We start from the raw sequence: 24,070 nt of genomic DNA, 5'->3' as shown, positions 1-24,070 counted from the left end.
AACTCTGGCGCGTTATTGGGTGAAAGAACCACCAGAGGGCAGCCTATGTTCAATTACCGCGCTTTTTTTTTTTAATTGAAACTTAAAGAACTTGAGTAACATGCCACGTTTGTTTCAGGCTGTTGCATCACTTGCTCCCTTACATAAATATTCCAAGCAGAGAGAGTTGCTAATAGAACCGCAGCTCTTGTTTTTGACGTTGGCCTGCCCTTTTTTATTTCCCCATGCGCACCTGACAAATGAGATTCTGGGAGCGTTCTTCTGGACTTAACAGTTTTATCTCCTGCTATTAAAACTTTTTTTTTAAAGCCGTATGGAGCAAGCTACAACAAACAACCCCCCAATACCAGAGAGAAATCCCTCTGACCACTCATATCAGCCTTTGCCCTCCAGCTGCATTAAGGCTACAACAATGGCTGCACATACATCCTTCTGTGAAGTCTTTCCCACATCTCACTTCTTTGTCTTGGGGATCGTAAAACAATTGGGAGTTTTTCAATTTGGGGGAAAAGAAAGAAAAACACGACAGCTTGGGATAGACACAACACAGTGGCTTTCTGCACCCTGGGGCTTCCAAACGTTTTGAATTGCGGAAGGCTGTGACAGGGTTTTCCTCCTCAACACAAAATCGAGTCACCCATGGAAGGTTTGAGGGATTAGAAAGAGCAGTACGCAAACAATGAATTATTCTTGAAGGAGGTTTGATTATTTTTTTTAAGTCATTGCTGCATTGCTGGGGCCGAAATAGAAACACGCCCATGTGATTGTTGGGGGGGGGAGGGTCGCATTGGCCCCCACAGAACGCTTCAGAGACCGCATCCTTTCCCCATTGCTGAAATCCCAGCAATTATTTATTTATTTATTTATTTATTTAAGGATTTTTATGCCGCCATTCAGCCAAAAAAGGCTCTCATGGCGGCTTACAAAAGTATTTCTTCTCAGCAGAAGCCCACTCCTATCAGGAGCCTGATTCTGCAGACGCTGGGCATGTGAGAAACGGTTCCTGACGTGTGGCACTTCTCTGCAGCCTTGCTTGGATTTTGGCGACAACAGCAGCAAAGAGGAGTGCACAGCTCTCAAGGGCTGGTTGCAGCACCTGTATCTCCCATCCCTGCTAAAAGTTAACCTCTCGTTTTTACCTGAAGGTGACCTAGATTATTCATCATCATCATACCAGCAAGTGACTGACCTTTTTCTAAATAGCAGCAATAGGACATTCATCCAATCCAGGTTGTGGGGGCTGATTCGCCCTTCTTCACTGCTCTGTCCTAACTCAGCTGCCTGTTTTCTTGCTGAAAGCACCCAAAGCGTTTGTGGCTCAAGTACAACAGAGCAGCACAAATTCAGGAAGGAGCGATGGCGGTATGTCTTCAGTTGCAAATTCACCGCCTTTGCACGACGGCACTCTGCTGTAAACCTCATCTGCTAACTTCGCAAACTGAAACTCCCTCGTAAGAAAGCATGTGGAGAGGAGACAGGCAGGGGTATAAACCTATAGAAATATGTGAAACCTGGATCACTGCGGTATCCAAAATAATACTCTCCCATCCCCCAGCAAAAGAACGTGAACCCTTTTGGAATGCCAATTCCCATTGCAGGGATTTCAAGGCTAGTCTCACAGCTGCTTGAGTGAGCCCATGATAAGAGCTGAGAGGCAGGGAAACCCGATACCCATTATCCCCTCCCTGAGTCCCATTTTCCAAAGGGGCAGGACAAAGCAATTTTAAGGCTGCAAAAAGTGCAAGCCATTTCTGGCGGCCGGTTAGACTTCCCTGATGTTCTAACACTGCTTTCTGAACCTGTGTTGCGAGATTGTGGAGAGAAGGGATTCCTCAGTCCTTGTGCATGTGTGTACAGACTACACACCTGTGCAGCTCTCTAGCACTGCCTGATGCGGCCCTCGCATCCCTGCTCTACATCCTTCACTTACAAGTAAATGTCACTAAAAACAGTTGGATTTGCTTTCAAGTTGAGACGGTGCATCGGATTTTCCGTTAGTGGGAGTAGGCCCAACAAGGTCCAGTGGAACTTTCTGCCGGGTAAACATACATAGGACTGCTCTGTGGCTATGGCAAAATGCCTGCCCCATTGGTTCTGGGAGCTCAAGGGGAAAAAGTGCATTTAAAAAAAACCTCTTGAATGTGCCTCTAGTTTAAACCTGGAGAAAAGCTATGCCCCACCTATACGACGTTTTGGAGACATGGCCTAGGTCAAATCACAGCAGTCTCCTGTACTACGACTCTGCAATTTCTTCGGAGTGGATTGCTCAGGAGCTGCTGTTAGCTACTTAACAGATTAATTTTGTTTCATCAGAAAGGAGTCGCGCGCTGCTGCAAGATTTACTTCTTGAGTATCAAGGTGCTGCTATTGTAGAGCTACAAGGACGTGTGAGCCAAAGGCCACTTCATAACCCATGGTGTTTATATCAGGCATTGTGCTAGAGGCCACACCTCTTCAGACCATATTTTAGGTGTATATAGAAGTCAACTTAATAACAGATGGCTTAATCCTTGTCGTCCCTCCAGTGCTTCCAGTTTGAACCATTAATAGGAATGTCTCCTGCCTTGCTACGCTCGTCCCCATTCAGACTGAAGATTTCAAAGACCCGATTCTCAGGTTTCTGGAAAAACAACCATAAAGTCTGCCCCAGATTCCACACTGCACTTACAGCAGTGCCAATAGATAAATCCCTTTAAAAAAAAAGGTATATCAACAACCTTCTGGGAATATAAAGACAAAGCTCATGTTAAATTAGCTTAAAACAAAAGCATACAGCCTGGGTAGATACGTGGTGTGTTTTATGTATACCAAATGAGGACAATGGGGGAAAACATGATTGAATTTGATCGTCATTGTTTTTGGCGTTTTGTGGGCTTTCCAATTTTTGTTTTAAATTCACTCTTGATTTTCTAATATTTCCGCCGCACACGACAGACTCAGTAGAGTTTTAAATGTCCGGAAACTTTGTCCACGATCTCAGCCAGTCCTGGTCCGATGCCCAGCACAGTCCGCGAGCCAGGGGCTATCTGAGTGCGGCCTGCGTCTTGGATTAAGCTCACCGTCAAGCCAAGCCCTTGAGCCTCAGCCAGGAGCTGAACAAGTGTTTCCTCATCGGGAGCCTTGAGAACCACTTTGGGCTGCCCACAATACTCCCACTGCTTGAGAAGTTCGGGGTTTCGGCGCTGGACTTGTTTGTAGGCCGAAACCGCCGCGTGGGAACACTGGGCGGCCACTTTGCCTTTGCCCATCTTCAGGTCGTTCCGGACAACCATCACCATCTTGAATTCTCCAGACTCGCCCATCACGCTGGCTTCGTTGCCCAGTTCGTTGGCAGTCAGGACCATTTTGATATTGGACGGCCGGACGAAGCGGGCGCGAATGCCCCAGCCGAGGCATACCCCACAGGCAACTCCAGCGATTATGCTGAAAAGACCAGGTTTAGGAAGATAATCCATAGCACATCTGGAGACCAAGGACAAAAGAAACGTTAAGAGCTTGGAAGACAAGAAGGCTCAGCCTTCACACTCACAAAGCCGACATGCTCATATTGGAGAGTTTGAACTGGGTACGGGAAAGGGCTGTAACACAGCGCCTGTTTTTGCATGGAGAAACCCACCCCCTGGGTCCAATCCTTGGCATTTCTACATAGGGTCACACGCCCGTCCACGTGGTCAGTATTGGGCTAGATGGAAACCAAGAAGCTCCTTCCTGTGTTTGTAGGGCTCCAGTTCAAATCCTCCCTTCGCCAGGAGACCCAGAGCGACTTCGGGCAGGTCACGTTCAGGTCAAGTTGCTCCAGTCCCTCATGGAGCCTCCCTCGCAGGGGCTGCCGGGAGGATGAAGCAGGGAGGCTCCCTCCAGCCACGTGGGCCGTTAAGAGCGGGAGAAATGCCACAGGCAGTCAGGGAGAAGATGGGAATTGTAGTTTCTGGACAAACACAACACCCCCCCCAAACTGAATTGGCGTATGCAAATATGAGCATTTTTTTAAAAAAAATGAAAAAAGGGGGGGAATTCCTTCACAAAATTTCCTTTTCTGGCCATTTCCCGACATTTTTACCATATTTTGCGGGATTTTTACATAAATTAACATATCTTAACCTGATTCACAAGCGTTCTTCTCCCGTCCACCCGCCCACCCACACAGCCACCCACCCGGCCTCCACGCTGGGCCGCCACCGGTTCTCCTCACCGGGCCCGGGTCATCGTCGATGCCGCCTCCTCGTCCCCTCAGGTCAGCCTCAGCGCAACGACCACGTTGGGAACCGGCCCCTGACATCACAAACGCTCCCGGCCAATCACAACGGAGCGCGTGCCGCCCTCGAGCGTCACGTCGCATCGCCGCCCACCCCCCTACGCCCACGGCCTACGAGTGACGTCTCCACGCGTCAGCCACTCACCCCCCCTCCCACTCACCCCCCCCCCACATTTCGCTCACCACTTTTCTTTGGGTCCACTTTACCTTCTTACAGGAAATGACGACAGCGCGAGTGTGGTCGGAAGTGACGAGAAAACAGAAACTTCCGGTGGGTGGGCGGAGCCGGGCGGAGACCCCTCCCCCGACTTCCGGGTTGGCCCGAGACCAGGAGGAGGCGGAGGAATAGCAGAAGCAGCAGTTGCCGGTGGGGAAGAAGCTGAAGCCGGACGGAGCCGCCGCCGCTGCCGCGTGTGGGTCACTGAGGTAAATGAGAGGGCCTGAGGCAACTGCCAACGGGTCCCCATGAGGGACACGAGGCTGGCGAAGCGAACGCGGACCCCCCCTTTTTAAAAAGAAATCCCCCCCTCGTCCATTTACGAGGTTTTCTCTGTCATGAGAGAAGCAGGGGGGATTTCCCCTCACAGAATAGTTTCCCCCCTCATAGAATTAGGGGGTCCACCCCCAAAAGAAGGGGGCCCTGGTGCCTGGGTTGGAGGTGGGCTGGGGTCTCCTCCTCCTCCTCCTCCGTCGGTCCAGGCAGGGGCCCTTCATGTGGCCTCGCTGTGGAGGGCAGAGGATGGGGCCTGAGTTAGAGAGAGTGCCGGCTCTGAGTTCAAATCCTGCCCCCCTTCGCCTCCCTCCTGTCTCTCACCTCTAAAACAGGGGCAATGTCTCAGCTTCTCCCTCCCTCCTTTTTTTATATCTGTCTCAATCATCAGTGTCTGCAGGTGTTTTGGTGTCATGGAACCAGTTGCTGTTGTCATTTCTATACTGGTTTTTGCCTTTTTGAATGTGCACGTCTTTTAAATAAATACAAGGAGCAGGCCCTTGTCTAGATGCTGGCAGTGCGGGAAAAGCGAGAAAAGCAGTTAATAGAGGCTGAAATTCCAGCGGAGGCATTTATGTGTTGAGGTTTTTTGTTGTGAAGATTTGTGTGTATGTGTGGGGTTAAGGTTGGAGGTGATACAATGATTATTTGTCAGGAGTGACTTTCCTGACATACAGTCATTGATTATTTATCAGGAACGTCTTTCCTGACTTGTGTGTTGGTAAGGCAATTGTTGTACTTCATTGCTCCTAATGACTGAAAAGAGGTGAATTCCGCTACTTACGTGACACTCAGCCCTTCCCAGCCTGGTGTTTTCCAGGTGGGGTTGACTCCCATCACCCCTGGTCAACATGAGCAGGAGTGGGGATAATGGGAATTGCAATCAAAACATCTGGAGGGGTGCACCAGGCTGGGGAAGACTTGTTGTTGTCGATGAGGAGGAAGGGGGAGAAAAGCCATGCCCAACTCTAAAAGGTACAGAAGGTTTTGCACTTGGTTTTCTTTCATGCTGAAACTGAGTGTGATGCACCAGGGTTGGGGGAAGAGACTTGCCAAAATCCCCTCTTTTATAATCACACTGAAAAAAGCCATAGGTTGTAGGTTGCACAACATTGTGAGAAAGCACCTTGCTAGATAAAGTTGTATGCTGTCACAGCTTGTCATAACGTAGTGCTGTCTGGATTAGAGAACGTGCATCTGCTGAAATTCCCTCTTCCGGTCACCTGAAAAGACTAGAGAGGTTGAAATATGGCAGAGACGGTCAAGCGTTTTCCTGCACTTTAACAAACCTATATAGGTGATCCTAATTTCTTCTTCTTTGCCCCCAGAAAACAAAAGTTTCAGCCTGTTTCTGGGTGTGCCCTCCCCACAAACATGTCCATTGCTAAGGTGTCAACAGGGGTGTCCGTTATTGAGATCTGCCCAAATAATGCCATGCCTGATATCGCCACCACCACTAAGGTGTCAATTAAACTATTTCTGGTGTTCTTAATAAAGGGATTCATCTTTCCTCCTGGATCTCCTGCCCTATTTTGGTAGCAAAACAATCCTTAAACTCTACAAAAAAAATGGGGGGGATTGTGATGCTGGGAATACCCCCTCCCCCAACTAAGGCTGTAATGAGTGACAGCCATTGCAGTCCCCTCTCCTCTAAAGGTTAGCTTCAGGTAGAATATATCTCCTCTTCAGGAGTTTTCACACCTGGACGAGCTCTCCTTCCCCTTTGCTCCCTCTAGTGTATAAATCTTGTATCGTTCCCACTAAGCCAAGCCTGAAGGCTACTTTCTAAGAAAGATCCCCTGTTAAAAGTTGGTGAGGCTTGCGAATAAAAGGGAAAAAAGTTCAGGATCGGTCTGCGATGCTGGTTTACGTATTCTGTTTTGAAGGGTATATTGCCGAGGTTAGAATCGCTTGCGTGCAGGTGGAGAACATACCTCACAAAGTAGTGGCAAGGACAGTTCAAAGACTCAGCATTAGTCTGGTGGTGTGTGAGCGTTTACCCCCCACAAATTGTTTGTGTTCTCTCAGCAGACTTTGCAACAGCCCTGCCAGGCTAGGTCAGTAGTATCCTGCCCAGATTATAGATAAGTGTTGAAGCTCAGACTTACAAAGACTGTCTAGTCACTGGGCGTAGGCAAGATTTGAATAGGACTCTTCCCAGCTAATAGTCTTAGGGCGCAATCCTGTGCCTGTTTAGACAAAAATAGTCCTACAACTCCCAGAATGCCACAGCCAGCTTTGGAATTACGGGATTCACAAGGAACTCCATTTTTCATCTGCTTCTCGTTCTTACAAGCAGTTCTATGCAGGTTTAGACAGGAAAAAAGTTGTGAAACACCCAGCATTCCCCAGCCAGTCATGCTGGCTAGGGAATGCTGGGAGTTGTAGGATTTTTTTTTCTGTCTCAACATACATAGGATTGTGCCCTTAGCCCTATGGTGCACCAGTTGTCAACTCCGGGCAGGTCTTTGCTTTCTCGAATTTGCTTTATTGGGTGGTTGGGGTGATCTGTTCTTGTTTTGCACGTTATAGTTCTGCCACTGTGCAGGTTCAGAAGAGTCAACCTACTTCCGGAGCTTTGCTAGGAGATGGTCTGGAAAGGTGAGAAATAAGAGCATAAGCATCTGATAACGTTTACAAATGCTTTCAAAAAACATGACGCTGTGTCATCTGTTCTGTACACAACCTACCAATCCTTGGTCTCAATGCGTTCCTTGATGATAGCTCTGCTTTGTGTGTCTGAAGAACACGTCGTCTTATGGTGAACACGTAGTGTTTAAAAAGTAATTGCTCAACTGGTACAAAGTCTCCTTCAAGAATCCAAAAGGCTAATATGGCTGTTCGTATATGTGTTTTCCTGTTAAACAGGAGTCTCTCAAAGCAGGGATCCCAGTGAGGTTGCATGTCAGTCTTCCGTATCTCCCCAGGTGACTACACATCCTTTCTCCAATTGCTGGTTCCTTGGTCATTCTACAGTTTTTCCCTTGTGTTTCTTTGATAGTCTGTGTGCGGCAAACGGAACAGTAGTAAAGAACGTGAGCTAAGAGCCAGTTCAGATCTCGTCTTAGAAACATAGGAAGCTGCTTTGCACTGAGTCAGACCGTGAGTTCGTGTAGTTCAGTATCGTCAACCCTGAACAGCAGTGGCTCTAGGGTTTCAGGCAGGAATTTTCCCAGCTCTACCTGGAGATGCCGGGAATCGAACCTGGGGCCTTCCAGATGCAAAGCATACACTGTACCACTCAGCCTTGGACGTGAACCCACTGAGTTTCTTTAGACAAGCACCCTTAGCAGTCGGTGCTATTGGCCTTATCAGGAACATTTATTCATTTCTCTCTTGCACCTTTGACATAAGCTACTTCTTTAATTGCCCCGGGAAGGTATGTTTAAGGTACAATTAAAGTACAGCCGATATAATAAAATAAGGCAGGCCGACTAACACAACAGATTAAAATGGTAACGGGGCTACTCAAAAAGACTCTGACTGTTCCAAGTCTTAAAAAAGCGAAGACTAGTGCTTCCTAAAAGGTGCAGAGAGCATATGTGAAGTTCTCTGAGCATGTCAAACGTGCTTTATGCATCCTTTTGTAAACTGCCCAGAGAGCTTCGGCTATAGGGTGGTATATAAATGTAATAAATAATAATAATGATAATAAATATTTGATGGCAGAGCAAACTGTGTCACAGTTTGACCTCTTAATAACTCTCGTCTAATTATTATGACAATATATTTAAAAAGTAATGACCAATCTCTTAATCCACTGTTTTTTTATGTAGTTTAGGCTGTCAACTTAAACATACATGCCAGGGAGAGAGCCCTGTTGAGCATAGTGGGACAGACTTCTGAATAAACATGGATATATTTGCATTGTTAATTTCCAGTATATACAACAGTGAGTCTTTTAAACCGTGCTGAGAATCTTTTTGTTCCGCCCCGAAATCTCTTTGCTTTTCCTATGCGCATTTCAAATAATCTTCCCCCCCCCCCGTTATTATTTTTCAGCATTAGCTATGTCATTTTTGTATTTGTGTTCTGTTGAACTTTTTTGGGGGGGAGGTTAACAATAAAAGCATAAGGGAATAGAGTGGGGTAGATTAAGGTATAGGACGTTACACATCAGGTAGTTGAGGTGAATCCTGTCCCTTTAACATTCCTGTATTAGATGTGAAAATGTACCCAGAGACTAAAAATGCAATCCTATGCATGGTTAGACAGAAAAAAGTCCTACAACTGGGACATTAAATACGCATAGGATTGTGCCCTCAAAGTATGCCAGTCTTGCGTTTGCTGTATCTGAGTTGGCTCATCTCTTCCCAGATGCAATGCATTTGGGTTTTTGGGGGGATTTTTCATTACTGCAGGATGGAAAAGAAGATTGCTCGAGGTTAAGGGAAGAGTGCAGTGTTTTTTGAAACCGCTGGGTCTGACTTGTGAGGAACTGAATTCATGAGCTAAATATAGCCCCGTCTCACTAAGAGATGGTTAGGGAGGAAGAGAGGAAAAAGCCGTGCCTCTTTGTATTTCTCAAGACTCCTAACTGCAGAGGCCTGTGCACACACACACACACACACAACCCAAATTGAAATTGGGGGCTATGTTTAGCAAGCCCAAAGCAGTGATTCATCAGGGATACAACGGGTATCCTCCTCAAGGCCGTTAGTTCTGGTGTATTTCAGTATCGGAAGCGATTGAATGATCTAATCTCATCTGAAGCAGGACGGGGCAGAATCAGCCGCTCACCGCAGCGGAGGCTGAACACTCAGAATGAGTGGTCTGCAATATAGGGCCGTCAAATAGATTGTGGTATGTGACTTGATGAAGTAGGGCAGCTGTGAGAAGACGCATCGGCTAGTCCCTGGGGAAAGGCCATTGTGGAGTGACTGAGCCCCTGCTTTGCTGGTGGGGAGGTCCTGAATTCGATCCACGACATTTCCATGGCAGGCTAGGAACGACTTCTTTCTGCAACCCTAGAGAGATGCTGCCAGTTAGTGTTGGCAATACTGCCCTCGGTGGATTTAATGGCCTGGCTTGGATCAGAGGATGTTGCATCGCACCCTGAAGTGTTTGCTATGCAGTCTTCTGACACCACTTGTTGCGATTCAAAACTAATTTGGAGGGGGAATGAGACCTAATTATGCCGGAGGGCGTGCTTCTGTTTGGAGTCCCCCTCCAGAGCAGCTACTGATGGCGTAGCTGGGCATTTTTCCCTGGAACCTTCTCACCTGGTTTTTGTTCGCTCAGGTCAGGACAACCATTTTGGGCCAGGCCAACAGCCTTCCTGGTGTAATATTCTATTTGTTGACAGCGGACCGTTCCGGAGTGGGATTTCGCAAAGGTGGAAGGCCAGTTGGGAGGTGTGATAGAACCACTTGGCTGCCTTCCTAGCCCAGCAAAGGCCTATGTGTTTGAAGGGGTTGCTAGTCATTTCTCTCCTGCGAAGTCATAGGTTCGTCCACGGGCCCTTTAGCCCATACGTGCAGGTTGTTTCGTAAGTTCAGTGGCGGAGTGCATACTATGGCTTCAGAACAGCTCCGGCATCTCCAGCTAAAAAGTGATTGAAAAAACAGGGCAGACCTCCACTTAAGAGCTTGGTCCTGGCTTACTTGGGTCTGGATAGATGGATTTCATGGCAGTACCAAAAGATGAGCTGGTAGACCCTGGTTTAGGTGGCTTTAAAAAGAGAATAAACCAACTCTGTGGAAGAGGAAGTCAACAGCTGTTTTTCCCTGGTAGCGAAATAAAACCTCCAGATACAGAAGCAGTGTATCTCTGCATCCCAGTTGTTGGGGGCATGTTGTTGAAAAGCTACCTTCACTTGTATGAACCTGCCTGAGCCCACATTTCCCTCCCCCCGCCCATTTTTAAAAGTCAAAATTCCTTTCTTTAGGCTTAGTTACTAAGAGCCTTAACCTAAAATATGCTGGAATTTTTGGTATTTTGATGCCAACCCCTTTGGAGCCAAACCCCGGGAACCACTCCAAAAAAGTAATTTGGCCCTCAGAGGAAAGGGATTCAACACCCCTGAACGAAGAGTTTAGTTAATACCATTCTATGGAACTGCTAACCTCAGCCATGTAAAATGTAGGGTGTTTGGCTTGGCCCAGATTAATAGGGATGTCAAGGGAACGTGACATATTGACTTGGCCCAGATTAATAAGGATGTCAAGGGAACGTGACCCATTGCACAATCGGAAATATGAGTCTCGTTCCCCCCTTTCTCCAAACGTTGGCACCTCTTCCACTTCTGAGAGGAGGCTGTTGTGACATTGGCAAGCAGAGCAATGAATGGGGAAACCTGAGAAGGGAAACATGACGTGCTTATAAGCAATATGTTAAGGATTCTTGGTCTCGTCTCCTCACTCAGCCTTCCAACATCTCATCTTTATGCCATGTTTACACTGTGTTGGGACATCACTTGGCAGCACAACGGCGTGACAAAGTTATGGGGGAAATACTAGAAAAACAAATTGAGCACTTTGCTGTGTGTTGTTCGTACGGATAGCTAAACTTCTCTGATAGTTGATCTTCAGATGAAACCACCACCTGTCGTCCCAAGAGGTCATCTAAGGATATCTAACTTCTCCAGTGCCCTTTTCAGAGGGTTACCTTGCTGGTGAGGATTGAATTTTGCTTTTTTCAAGCAGAGTGGTTCTGTAGCTGTTTGCAACAACTCATGAGAACTGCCTGATTTGGACAAATGCATTATTTTCTTCTTTTTTTTAAGTATACAAGAATTCCTTCAATCCTACGGTAGTGAAGAGGGTCTGAAAGTGTGTCAAAATAGATACAGGTTGTGACCTGGGTCTCTGAAGGGAGTGCCTGTTCCTACATTCAACTGCCTGTGTGTTGAGGTCATTGAGTAAGACTCTCCCTTGGGTACATCTGCCATCTGGGGCAATTTCACTGGCAACCAGAGAGAGGGCCTTTTCAGTGGTGGCACCCTCTTTTATGGAATTCCCTCCCTCGGGAGACTCACCTGCTTTCTGCTGCTTTTATTTGCTGGTCATTACTATTTTAACACTTGGGTTGACCTGTGTACTGATTTTAATTTTAATTCAACCTTGAGCCATCCTGGGAACTGTTTGGTTGAAGGCTTGTAGGTATAGATGCATAAAATAAATAATACAGGGAGCTTTATTTGGGTGGATGGGTAAATAAACACATTGTGGATTAAAAGCTTCCCAACGGACAACATGATAACCCATGATGGGTTAAATAAGCCATCATGGCATATTTAACCCATCATGGGTTATTGTGACATGCGAACCCAGTCAGTGTTTTGGAGACGGCTTCATATATTGTGCTTTACTTGTAAAATAGTCACCTAAATACCACTGGCAAGGAAGAACAGGGTATCCCCAAAAGGTTGTTGTTGTTGTTTTTTAATATTGGGGGTCCACCACTTTTTAGGTTACACAGGACGAATGCAGAGATCTTTGGGACAATTATACGTTTGACAGCTTTTATCTTTTGTCACGTTTTACCTGCAGCTTCATGTTAGACTTTACCCTCCTCCAGACTAGAACTGCCATAATCCCTAACTATTTGGCTCTCCTTGCTGGGGTTTTGAGAGTTGCAGTCCAAAACATTTGGAGCTCAGATCCCGGATTATCCCAACTAGGCCTGTAAAACACACACATACACACACGCACACACGGAGAGAGCAAAACAAAACTTTCCTCCCCGTTTCTAAGTATGCCCCTGAACTAAGTAGACATTTGAAAGCTTCTAAATTGTTCTTTTCTTTGCAGAATGAGCAGTTCTAAGTAGGGCAGTATCCTGATATAGGACTTGCGTTCCCTTTGCTGCTAAAGTATCCTGTTCCCGGGCCATTCTGTGCCACTTTGGAATGCCTTTTGGAGATGTTCTAATTTTTGGTCTAATTGGTTTCCCCCCCCCCTTTTGGGTGTTCATCGTGCTAAAAATACCCAAGTCCATCTTTTACTATTATAGCTCATTAAGAAACCTCTTGTGTTAACCTTGTAGAACCGATTAGCGTCCTTTCGCATTCTTGGTCGTTTCTCTCTCATTCTGGGTTTTGTAGACCACACTTAAAGTTCCATCTTTTTAGACAGCCGACTGGTTGGTTTGAAACCTCCAAGACGAAGGCGCCTACAAGGTATATTAACACTCCGTTGGGAAACATGACTTTTGGGGCTTATTTTAACCAGGCAACTTGTATGTAGTATGTAACGATTATATGTTAGGAAGTCTGCTTGTCTATTCTGGGATCAGGGTAGGAAAATCCTAAATGCCTTCTCACTCAAACCCCTAAAAATGCAACTGTGGTGCCTAGGGATTTTAAAATGTGTTTTCCACCCCCCAGGTCTGTTCAGTACTACCTGAAATATTCCACCAGATGTGCTTGGGGTCAGGGAGCAGGGAACGAGGAGAGAACCCACTATTTTAATTATAGAACAGTTATTTGTTTTTTCTTTTTCTTGCTATATCCTATAATGAGCGTAGCATTTCGACTTGTTCTTAAATGTGGTTTTGGTGATAACGGTTCTGTTTTCTAAGAAATCCTAGTTACTATAAAACACTGTTCTTAAGCTGTGTTCTGGTATGTTTATCAAGCTGTGTTCTGGTATGCTTATCAAGAGCTACGTGATTAGAATATTTCCTGACAAATCATTTGCCTAGCAATAGAGAGCATTACTTAAGTATGTTTCCTAGGATAGGAGTTGATAGAATCAGAATAGTAGAGTTGGAAGGGTCCTCTAAGGCCATCTAGTCCAACCCCCTGCTCAATGCAGGAATCCACCTTAAAGGATCCCTGACAGATGGTTGCCTCTTGAATGCCTCTAGGGTGGGACTTCCAGCTTGCTTTTGTTTTTTATTAGAATCCCAAGATCCATCAGCCAGTGCCTAGTGCAAAGGAATTAAAGAATTCTGAGTCCAGGAATTTGTCTTACGTATCAGAACTGCACGGAGCTCACAGTGTTTCACAAAAACCAGCAACCCCGTACTCCCAGCTACTCCAAACTCTCTTCATTTCAGCAGTATAATTTGTGTGTGTGTGTGTTTTGTTGTTGTTGCCTTGTTAAATAACTGGGAGACAGAAATTCTTGTCAGTCTATTCTTTATTAAATGTATATGCCGCTGAACTGGCAAATCCACTAGGGTTTGCAACCATTAAAATACCTCCAAAACAATAAAATGATAACCCAAACCATGGATACAATTGATGAAAATATTAAAGTGCCAGCAGTGAAGTTAATAATCAGAGCAGCACACTAAAGTTTCTGTGCCATCTGGAAGAGGAAGATCTTAATTTGGTGTTTAAATGTGTACAGTAAAGATGCCAGGCAGATCTCTCCGGGAAGGGCATTCAACAAATAGGGGGGTGCTACAGAAAAGGCTCTTTCCTTGATAGTCATCCATTGCACCCCTGTAGCCTTTCTCATAATACTAGAACCCGGGGGGTCATCCTATGAAGCTGATAGGTGGGAGATTCAGGGCAGTTCAAAGGAAGGACTGCTTCACACAGCACAGAGTTAAATTATGGAATTCACTACTCTAAGATGGAGTGATGGCCACCCATTTGGATGGGTTTAAAAGGGGGTTGGATAAATACCTGGAGGAGAAGGCTATCAATGGCTACTATTTATTTATTACATTTTTATACCGCCCAATAGCCGAAGCTCTCTGGGCGGTTCACAAAAATTACTAGTCCTGGTGGCTTAGTGTAACCTCCATTATCAGAGGCAGTATGCCTATGTTACACCAGTTGCTGGGGAACATGGGTGGGAGGATGCTATTGCACATATGTCCAATGTGGACTTCCCACAGACAGCTGGGCTGGTCACTGTGTGAACCGAATGCTGGACAAGAAGCACCCTTTGGTCTGATCCAACATAGCACGTCTTATATTCTTAAGTTTCAGGCAAGTAGCTGCAATTTAGTGCAAATCGCCTTGAGATTTACTACTAGGTCTTGATCTATCTTCTGTACACTCCTGCCTACTGTCGGTCCACATTGGGTGAACTGGTTTAACAGGCCTGTCCAAAGCGCCATGTGAGGTATGTGCCCTAGAACATTGGACTCCACCTGGTGGAAGAGGTCCTAGAAGTAGGTTACACCTTTGCTTTTAAAGAGGGTGTCACAATGGATTCAGTGTTGAGGAAGAGGCCGTACGAGAGAGATGTTGAAATATTTCAAGAGCTGTCCTTTAGATGATTGAGCCGGTTTGTTTTCTTTTACGCCCCACGTAATTTTATTCTCCTTCGAAATACAGTTTAAAAGAACAATTAAAGGGCACAAAAAAACCCCATACATAATCTAACTATTATTGTGTTATTAGTAACCTCAAGTCTGGATTACTGCAATGCGCTCCATGTGGGGCTGCCCTTAAGGCTGCTCTGGAAGCTGGAACTACTGCAGAACGCAGCAGCTCGGCTGTTGTCAGGAGCTGCCACCTTTGCTGAGGGAATTGCACTGGCTGCCTATTGGCTACCAGGCCAGGTTTAAATTTTTGGTACTAGTGTACAAAGCCCTAAACAACTTGGGACCAGGATACCTGAGAGAGCACCTTCTCCCCTATCAACCTGAGGTCAACTGAGGGCATGCTCCAGGTGGTCTCACATGGGCCTATGGTCCGTTTGGAGTTCACCAGGAGAAGAGCCTTCAGTGTGGTGGCCCCTTCTCTTTGGAACTCCCTGCCCCTTGAGGTCAGGCAGGCGTCAACACTAAGCTGCTTCCGGCACCTCTTGAAAACAACTCTTTTCCAGGAAGCCTTCCTCAACTGACCAGCCACTGGTTTTATTGATCCTTTGTTTCAAATTGAATGGGAGTTGTAGTCTAGCATGTCTAGAGTACTGATTTAGAAGTTCTTAAGCTCACGGCCCGAGTAAAACATTGGCTCTCCGTAAGGTTTCGCAGAGAACAAAGCGAGTCTGTAAAGATTTTTGCTCTTGCTCTCTGCACTTAGTACAGGCGTGATATCTGATATGCGCCAGGTTGCCCACGCGTGACCTTGTGGCAAGGTTTGTGGCTCTTCAAACCTCCACGCTGTCAACACAGTAGCATCCCAAGTTTAGAGAAGCCAGTCTTTTTTTAACTAGTCATATTATTATGTTTGCATTTAAAAACTAAACAGCACAACATCCAAGGCTTGAATAGTAAAGTTGGCCGGGGGGGGGGGAGAAACATTCAATTAAGACACGTTCTAAATCAATAATATTGATTAAACAAGGTGTGCCGTTGAAACACTTACCATTCTAACGTTCACCAAAAATTTCCCGTCCGTAAAGTCTCAACTATCTAATAGTCCGTTTCTCCTTGAATGGAAAGACATATCACTTAGATATTATATTGTATTGATCAGTATATAAGTTTCAGTACTGAATAAATAAAATAACAGCTCCATCCAGGCCCAAGTGGATGTTCAGAGTCAGTGTGGTGACGTGGTTAGAGTGCTGGACTGGGACTTCGGAGATCCGGGTTCTAGTCCCTGCTTGGCTATGAAGCGCACTGGGTGGACTTTGGGCCCATCACTGACTCTCAGCCTAACCTACCTCAAAGGGTGGTTGTGAAGATAAAATTCAGAGGAGGAGGACCATGTAAGCCGCCTTGGGTTCCTTGAAAGAGGAAAAATGGTGGAATATCATCAGGCTTGATGGGATCTCGAGGTTTGCAGAAGCCACGCACCCCAACAACACCTGACCCCCTCCAAGGGTTGGAGGGAATCCCCCAAACCCCCAATGAGGACTGAGTATGTCCAGTGGATACAGAATGCTGACTAACAATTGTGAGGAGATGGAATGGAATACAGGAGAAGAGGGCATGGCTGGCCGGTTGGTTGCAGGTCCCACTTGTCTCTCTTAAATAGAGTCCAGTTTTAGATAGAATGAATGATAATAATAATAATAATAATAATAATAATAATAATAATAATAATAATTAATAATAATAATAAATTTATTTCTTACCCACCTCTCCCTTTGGATCGAGGCGGGGAACAACATTAGAACAGGAATCAATACATCTTAAAAATTCATGATTTAACATTGATCTGGATAGGCCTGCCGGAAAAGGCTAGTCTTTAAAGCTGCCTTAAAATCACATATAGAGTTAATTTTACGAATCTCCTCCGGCAGGCTGTTCCACAATCTGGGGGAGACAGAAGAAAAGGTCCTCTGGGAAACTGATGTCAGCCTAGTTTTAGCTGACTGAAGTAAGTTCACCCCAGAGGACCTGAGTGTGCATGGCGGACTATATGGGAGAAGGCGATCCCGCAGGTAACCTGGACCTAAACCATTTAGGGCTTTAAAGGTAATGACCAACACTTTGTACTTTGCCCGGAAACTAATTGGCAGTGGAGTGATGCTGGCTATCTATGCTTTGACACACGGTTTCATTGCAAAGTGACGCCCCCCAATCTGCCCGATCCATCTTTGCTGCTGTTGCAAACAACACAATTTTTTTTCAATTAGCGCTCCCTGTTTTCCCAAAGAAATAATGTTATGAGATGGGACGGGGCTGAATGGAGCATTGTCGAAATTGACGGACAGGCCACAAAGAACTCCTTGTGGGCAGAGAGGTCTACGTCCATCTCATGTAAACGGCGCCAGACACTCAGAAATAAAACAATGAGGAAGATTCTTTTTTCCTCTTCATTCTCCCTCCCCAAACTGTAAATGTTTCAGATACTTTGTCTTGCATTTGTGTATGACGCTCTGCTTGCATGGGTGAGCAGTTCTGCTGAAGAAGCCTTGCATGCAATTTGGCTGTCATTTTGATGACAGTGCCGTGGGTGCCTTGCTTAGAGTTGATGGACTTTCTGGCCTGGTTCGTACATAACACTAACCCATGGTATGGGTTGTTGAATTCTGGGTTGTCTTGATGTGTGAATGAAAGCCTGCTAACAAATCATGATTTGTTATCCATGAGCACCCCAGAAAGAGAACCTACATTTTCTTGTTGGGCTGTGAACTCCGGGTTCTTTAACCCATGGGTTGTTACATGTGAACCTGTCGGTTGTTTATGGGTTGTTTTGTCTGGGAAATGTTACTCTTTTTTGACAGCCCAGATGAGAAATCCTGGTTTGAAGTGGGTTTGTAAACCATGGTTTGTGTTAACCATGGTTAAGCACTAGATCTGCACTGAACAAACCATATTTCAGGAAGTTTCGTGTCTAAGCCTCTCTGTTTGGAAGGTGACAGGCATAGCTCATATGTGTCTACCTGTACATACCTTTGAGGAGTAGGGCTTAAAAGGGTGATCCTTCCCCTGAAGCCAGAGTTGTGATGCAAGAATAAATCCGGATTTACAATTCTGGCTGGTCAAGGGCGATAGGTGAGCCAGCATTCTCAGTTCAAATGTCACCCTAACCAAACCAAACCAGAGTTAGGGAGTCCCTGGCTTCTTTTGCTGCTCTCTCTGTCAAGAGGAACCAATCTCTGGGTTGCCGTGACGTGCAAACCACAGCGATGTGTTCTGAGAAATTCTTGTACCTTTACTAATACGCCTTACTATCCCTGCTCTATCATTAAAACAAATTGTAGTGTCAAGTGCGTAAAAGAAACAGATGTGAAAGCTTAGGGGAAAACCCTCTGAAACTTTCAGAAAAGCACCTCCTCCCCTTTTCCCAGTTTTCCCAAAATCCCTCAAAGAAAAAATGGGAAAACAGCATTTTAAAAAAATCTGTTCCTCCCAATTTTTCTGCCTCCTCCACCTCCAGCCTTCACATCTCTACCTAGATTCCACGTTTAAAACTTGAGACAGCATATGAGTTTGGAGAACGTAATGAACTCAGGTTTTATTCTACTTGTTTACACTCCTTGGTATTTTTACTTTTAATATTTTCTTACTCATTTCTGCGACCATGAGGACTAGAATTTCCCTCTGTATTTTTTTTTTTAAATGAGATGCTTGGGTTACATATGGTCATATGGTAGTGCTCCCTCTGGTGGTTAGCATGTATATAACATGCTGCTTTATTAAACATGCTTGAACCCAGCAGACCTAATGATGCAGAGCTATTGACTCTGAAGCCACAAGGGTTTACAAATTTTGGCTGGCCTTGGTAGCCAAGCCGGGCTTTCTGGTCACCAGGGCCCCTCCTCTTCCCTACAGCACAGTCCGATCCATGTTTACTCTGAGACAAACCCCATTGTAACTAGTGGGAGAGTAGATCAGTTTCTCGGCAGAAAATCCTAGTTTCAGTCTCCAGCATCTCCAGATAGGACAGGATAAAAACTTGCTTAATACCCTGGTGCACCACTGCACTGGGCTATATGGACCCATGGTCCAAATCTATATAAAGCAGCTCCCTATGTTCCTAAATATGCGTAACAGGATTGCAGCTTTAGTCCCCAATTTTATGCTGAGTTCATAAACGGCCCTTGCTCCTTTTTCCAGCTTGCACTCAAGACCTCCAGAGTGCGTTCATTTCATTTCCATTCCACTTTTCCACAAAATGCGCCCAAAGTGGCTCACAAATACAAGAGCCGTACAAAAACAGGAATGTTTGCCAATACATCAATCGTAGGGTCTGTCTAACCTACATAACTGTTGGAGATGTAATGCACCTAATGCTTCTTTAATTCATACGTTTTGGCAGTGCCCCGTAGTTGCCCCCTTTTGGGAGGAGGTTATAATACGGATAAACTTTGTACTGGAACAGTCTTTAATATGGAACAAAGTGTATGTCCTAAACTACTTACCAGCTTCGTGGAAATTAACGCATGGTCAGTGCAAATAGATTTTCAGAGCCCTTATGACAGCTAGAAGTCTGATATTATCACACTGGAAGGACAAATGCTCATCTCCCATAATGCATTTGGATTGAGGACTTAACGTTATCAACATTTGAACAGGTGTTATATAGGCGCGACTTGCGAGTGGATAAATAAATGGCTATATGGTCCATTTTTCTTGAAACCTATGAATAACTCTCTCACACACACACCCATTTTTTTAATGATTTACCTAATGGAAAAAATGATGATATTCCTATATATGTAATTTTTTTGTTTTGTTTTTCACGATTTATCTTTTTGTTCTGTTTTGTTAATATTCATAATTAAAAAAATGGGGAAACCCTGCTATATCAATTTCAATAGTATGTTATTACAGTGATCAACAACTCAAAACTGTTCATTTCACTGAGGCTGTCATTCTAACATTCCAAATTAATTCAGTGTGGTGTGGGGGGGGGGGTCATTTCCCTCTCCAGAAGCCCATGAAATCATCCGTGGAGGAGACAGCAAGCGGAAAGGCGGACCCCTGCTGAAGCCTCTTGCGTAGACTTTTTGCTGTTGAGATCATATCTCTAGTTAACTCCTTTCTTTGTGTGTCTTTCTGACGTTAGGTCCCCGAAAGTGACTGATCTATGAAATGGCAGAAAATGGAACGGACTGTGACCAGAGGCGCATAGGGATGAGCAAAGAACAGCACAATGGAAACTTCACAGGTACTACGGCGCATGGGTCTAAAGCCTTCCGTGTATAATAAAATGCTTGAAGTTCCTCATGCTAGAGATTGCATAAACTCTGTGCCGAGAGGAGTCTGTGTTTAGCCTACAGAAGGGAAGATAGTAAGGGGAGATGGGTTCACTGACTTTAAGTATCTCTAAAGGACAGTTAAGCAGAAGATGGGGCAGACTTTGTTTTCTGTTGCTCCAGATGGTGGGATGTAGATCCAGTGTGTGGAAACTGAAGCACAGTATTTGTTTATTTTATTATTGCATTTATATCCCACCTTTTTTCCTCCAAGGAACCGTACATAATCCTCCTCCGCTCCATTTTATCCTCACAGCAACAACAACCCTGTGAGGTAGGTTGGGCTGAGAGTCTGTGAGAGGCCCAAAGTCACCCAGTGAGCTTCCATGGCTGAGTGGGGACTAGAACCCGGATCTCCCGACTCCCAGTCCAACACTTTAGCCACTACACCACACTGGCTTGATGGGATTTCGGCTGCATTTTATTTACTGATTGCATTTCTATACCGCCCAATTGCCGAAGCTCTCTGGGCGGTTCACAAAAATCAAAACCTTCAAATACAATCCAAGGTATAAAACACAATATAGAAGTCCAGTGTAAAAGCACAGCCAGGATAAAACCGAGCAGAGATTTATACAGATTTAAAACAGCAAAGTTAAAAGGCTAAGATGATAAACTGGGAAAATACTGGAGAAAATAAAGGTATTTACCTGGCGTTGAAAAGAATATAACGTAGGTGCCAGGTGAACCTCTCTAGGGAGCTCATTCTGCAGCCAGGGTGCCACAGCAGAGAAGGCCCTGCTCCTGGTGGCCACCTGCTTCTAAGAGTGATTTGACATTAGAACAGAACGGCTTTGGGAGGTGGCAAACCCTCCTTTGTTTGGAGGTATTTAAGCAGCGGCTTCATGGCCATCTGTCAGGAATACTGTAGCTCGGTCTTTCCCAACCTTATGTCAGCCAGATGTTTGGGACTCAACCCCCATCAGTCCCAGACACGAGGACCAATAGTCAAGGATGATGGGCGTTGTAACGTATTTCTTCGATTCTAAGACGCCATCGATTGTAAGACACATAATAATTTCAGTACCGCCAACAGAAAAAAAGCTTTGATTCTAAGAAATAAGAAACACACCCGCGATTCTAAGATGCACCCCATTTTTAGAGATGTTTATATGGGGGGGAAAGTGTGTCTTAGGATCGAAGAAATACGGTAGTTGAAACTTCTGGGTTGGGGGATGCAGCTGCATCCTGCATTGAGCATGCAGGGGGCTGGCTTAGGTGACCTCCAAGGGCCCTTTTGTTAGATAAATGTTCTTCACCCAGAGACGAGATCCAATCAGCCCCTAAGCACGACTCCACACTTCCAGCGACAGAGGGTTCAAAAGCGCTTTATTGATTAGTAATCAAGGTCTGGTCTCTTGAAGGCGAGCAGTCAGACAGAGAAATTAGGAATTCGGTACAGCATTTGAAGCCTGCAAAGGGCAGTGCCCAGTAGCGGCATGAACCAATCAGAACGTAACACTGGAGCATAGCGAATCTTTGTTAAACAATCCCTTTGCTCTACTGTAAGCTAACTTTTGCACTGGATTTGAGGCTCTTATTTTCGTTAGATAAGACAGACACAAGGAGACACCCAAGAAGACACTCTCTCGTACGTGATGCCTCGTTTGCTGCTTAATGGCTGCTTCATAGTTTCCTTTTAAAAATGGAGTCGCTTATGCTAACACTTTCAGTGCCATGAATCTGTTATTCTACGCCCTGGCTTGACACCCCTGTTTCCTGGCACCAATATCTGCTGCCTCAGGTAGCAGGCCCGCTTGCAATCCTGGGCACTGTTTCTGCGTAAGATTATGCAAAAGACCTTTCCTGTAAACACGTATAAGGAGAAATGCCGTGGCAGAGGTTGGGTCTCTTGTCGTTGCAGAGAAAAGCATGGAAGGCAAAAAGCTGAGGCTCTTGAGATGTGCTGGAACAAATCGTTTATTTCGGACCTTTCTAATCCGTCCAATAACCGATGTTCTCCGGGTGGATTGCAACCAGTTAAAAAACTAAGCTGCGTTTTTAAAACATAGTTGAAAGTCTAAAATACAATGCAGATCTTTAAAAGAATAGAAACAATGTAATGCGAAACAATAAAACGCATGATAAGGAATCGATAAACATCGAAGCATGGCTGTCTGGGGCATGCTGGGAGTTGCAGGACTTCTTTCTGCCTTAACATGCATAGGGTTGTGCCTTTAAACTCTGGAAAGCTGATTCAGGGTGTCTGTGCCCATCGCAAAGGATACTCCCGCCAGGTTAGAGCTTGGGACATCCCATTATAGAACCATAGAATAGTAGAGTTGGAAAGGGCCTCTAAGGCCATCAAGTCCAACCCCCTGCTCAATGCAGGAATCCACCTTAAAGCATCCCTGACAGATGGCTCTCCAGCTGCCTCTTGAATGCCTTGAGTGTGGGAGAGCCCACGACCTCCCTAGGTCATTGGTTCCATTGCCATACCACTCTAACCGTCAGGACATTTTTCCTGCTGTCCATCCAGAATCTAGCTTCCTGTAACTTGAGCCCATTATTCCGTGTCCTGCATCTGGGGTGCGGCTCCTTCATCCCTGCCAAGTTTTCCAGTTTTCCCCTGTTATGTTGCTAGAGCTGTAAAAGCCAACCCAGGACGATTGGAGCTTCTTTCCCAGTTTTGCGCTAGCCCGCTGCCCAAGTTGGAATGGGAAGAGGGTTTGCAATTCGACCTGGTTTGATGAGGGAGGTCCAGAAATAGACTTGGATAGGGATGGGGTTGGACTGCTGTTTGAAAGGTTGAAAATAAAATCTGGCCTCTGCTACAGAGAGAAAGGTTTGCTCAGGTTGACTGCTGTCCTGGGAGAATCTAGCTCTATCCAGTGCCATAAAATTATATAATGTGTTGCCCTACAACGACACCCGAAGTGGCTCATAGGAAGCTGGCTGATACGAAGGTCAGACTGTCTATCGAGCTCAGGACTGTCTCCTGTAACTGGTTGTAGATTCCTGTATTCCCAAGTAGAGAGAGAGAGAGATCTTCCATTTCCTGCCACTGAGAAGGCCCTCTTTCTCGTCGTCTTCCAAGCTTTCCTCGGAGCAGGCATCAAGAGGAGTACCTTAGATGTTGAGCGTAGTGTACATTGAAGCCCACGGGCACCATGTTGCAGACCTCCGATTTTGACCAAGCAACTATTTCCATGAGTGACAAAACCTCAGGGCAGGCCATGGCTCCGAAGCATAAAGCCCCAGAGGATCATCTCTTCCAAGAGCGGGGAAAGGGGGTAATTCCACCCAGGAGGAAGAGGTTTTTGCGGGGCTGGTGAATGCTGTCATTTCCTGCAACTCTTCTCTGATATAATTCCCCCATTTTTCCCCCTTTCTTCCTATCTGCAGAGCCCTCTTCACTGAGCGAACAGAAGCGGAAAGAGCGAGACGAGCGTCAGAGTATCGTCCTCTGGAGGAAGCCACTCATTACCTTGCAGTATTTTTCCCTGGAAGCGTTACTAAACTTGAAAGAATGGACCATAAAGTAAAGATTACTTCTCCTGAATTTTCACCTCTTCAATCAGTTGCAGTGAAAGGCATAAATTAGTCCTTGGGGGTCCCCTCCCCACCCCAGCCTCCTTAATCCAAGTCCTGTTTTCTGTGTCTCGATTAGTCCAAGAGGTGGGGGAAATATTTCTCCCTTCCCGTAACTCCAGAAATCAGGGCACCTAGGGCGATCAGTCAATTCTGGACAGACGAACAGAAATGTTCCTTCACATAATTTGGAATTAGTCTACAGCAGGGGTGGAGGGAAACATGTGGCCTTCCCTGATGTGGGAGGACTACAGCTCCCATCAGACCTAGCTAGCATCGCCAATGGTGAGG

The 24,070-nt window shown here is 45.6% G+C and overlaps 2 protein-coding genes across 6 annotated transcripts in view; one reads left to right on the top strand and one right to left on the bottom strand.

Annotated features, from left to right (window-relative positions):
* Nucleotides 1–2,781: 2,781 nt before the first annotated feature.
* PTRH2 (peptidyl-tRNA hydrolase 2) lies at nt 2,782–4,491 on the bottom strand. Of its 3 annotated transcripts, none has more exons than XM_063146505.1 (2): nt 4,439–4,491; nt 2,782–3,462 (listed from the first exon to the last, which is right to left on the bottom strand). In XM_063146505.1, the coding sequence occupies exon 2, from the start codon at nt 3,453–3,455 to the stop codon at nt 2,937–2,939; it is 519 nt and encodes a 172-aa protein (XP_063002575.1). In that variant the 5' UTR covers nt 3,456–3,462; nt 4,439–4,491; the 3' UTR covers nt 2,782–2,936. The 3 variants fall into 3 exon arrangements, with proteins under 3 accessions (XP_063002575.1, XP_063002576.1, XP_063002574.1); XM_063146506.1 differs by having other exon boundaries at nt 4,463–4,482; XM_063146504.1 differs by lacking the exon at nt 4,439–4,491 and adding an exon at nt 4,193–4,245.
* Nucleotides 4,492–4,595: 104 nt separating this feature from the next.
* The window catches only part of VMP1 (vacuole membrane protein 1), a 119,227-nt gene continuing 99,752 nt past the window's right edge, over nt 4,596–24,070 (top strand). The window contains exons 1-3 of one of the 3 annotated variants that reach the window (XM_063146485.1): nt 4,596–4,681; nt 20,059–20,160; nt 23,594–23,729. In XM_063146485.1, coding sequence (XP_063002555.1) covers nt 20,085–20,160; nt 23,594–23,729 — 212 coding nt within the window. In that variant the 5' untranslated portion in view covers nt 4,596–4,681; nt 20,059–20,084. Of the gene's footprint in view, nt 4,682–6,522; nt 6,558–11,131; nt 11,496–20,058; nt 20,161–23,593; nt 23,730–24,070 lie in introns of those variants that run through there. The other 2 variants (XM_063146486.1, XM_063146484.1) reach the window with 2 other exon arrangements.

The sequence above is a fragment of the Elgaria multicarinata genome, chromosome 22, assembly GCF_023053635.1.
Source record: "Elgaria multicarinata webbii isolate HBS135686 ecotype San Diego chromosome 22, rElgMul1.1.pri, whole genome shotgun sequence".
Taxonomy (NCBI): Eukaryota; Metazoa; Chordata; class Lepidosauria; order Squamata; family Anguidae; genus Elgaria; species Elgaria multicarinata.
The sequence above is the reverse complement of the archived record's forward strand: the minus strand, read 5'-3'. Positions and strand labels throughout refer to the sequence as shown.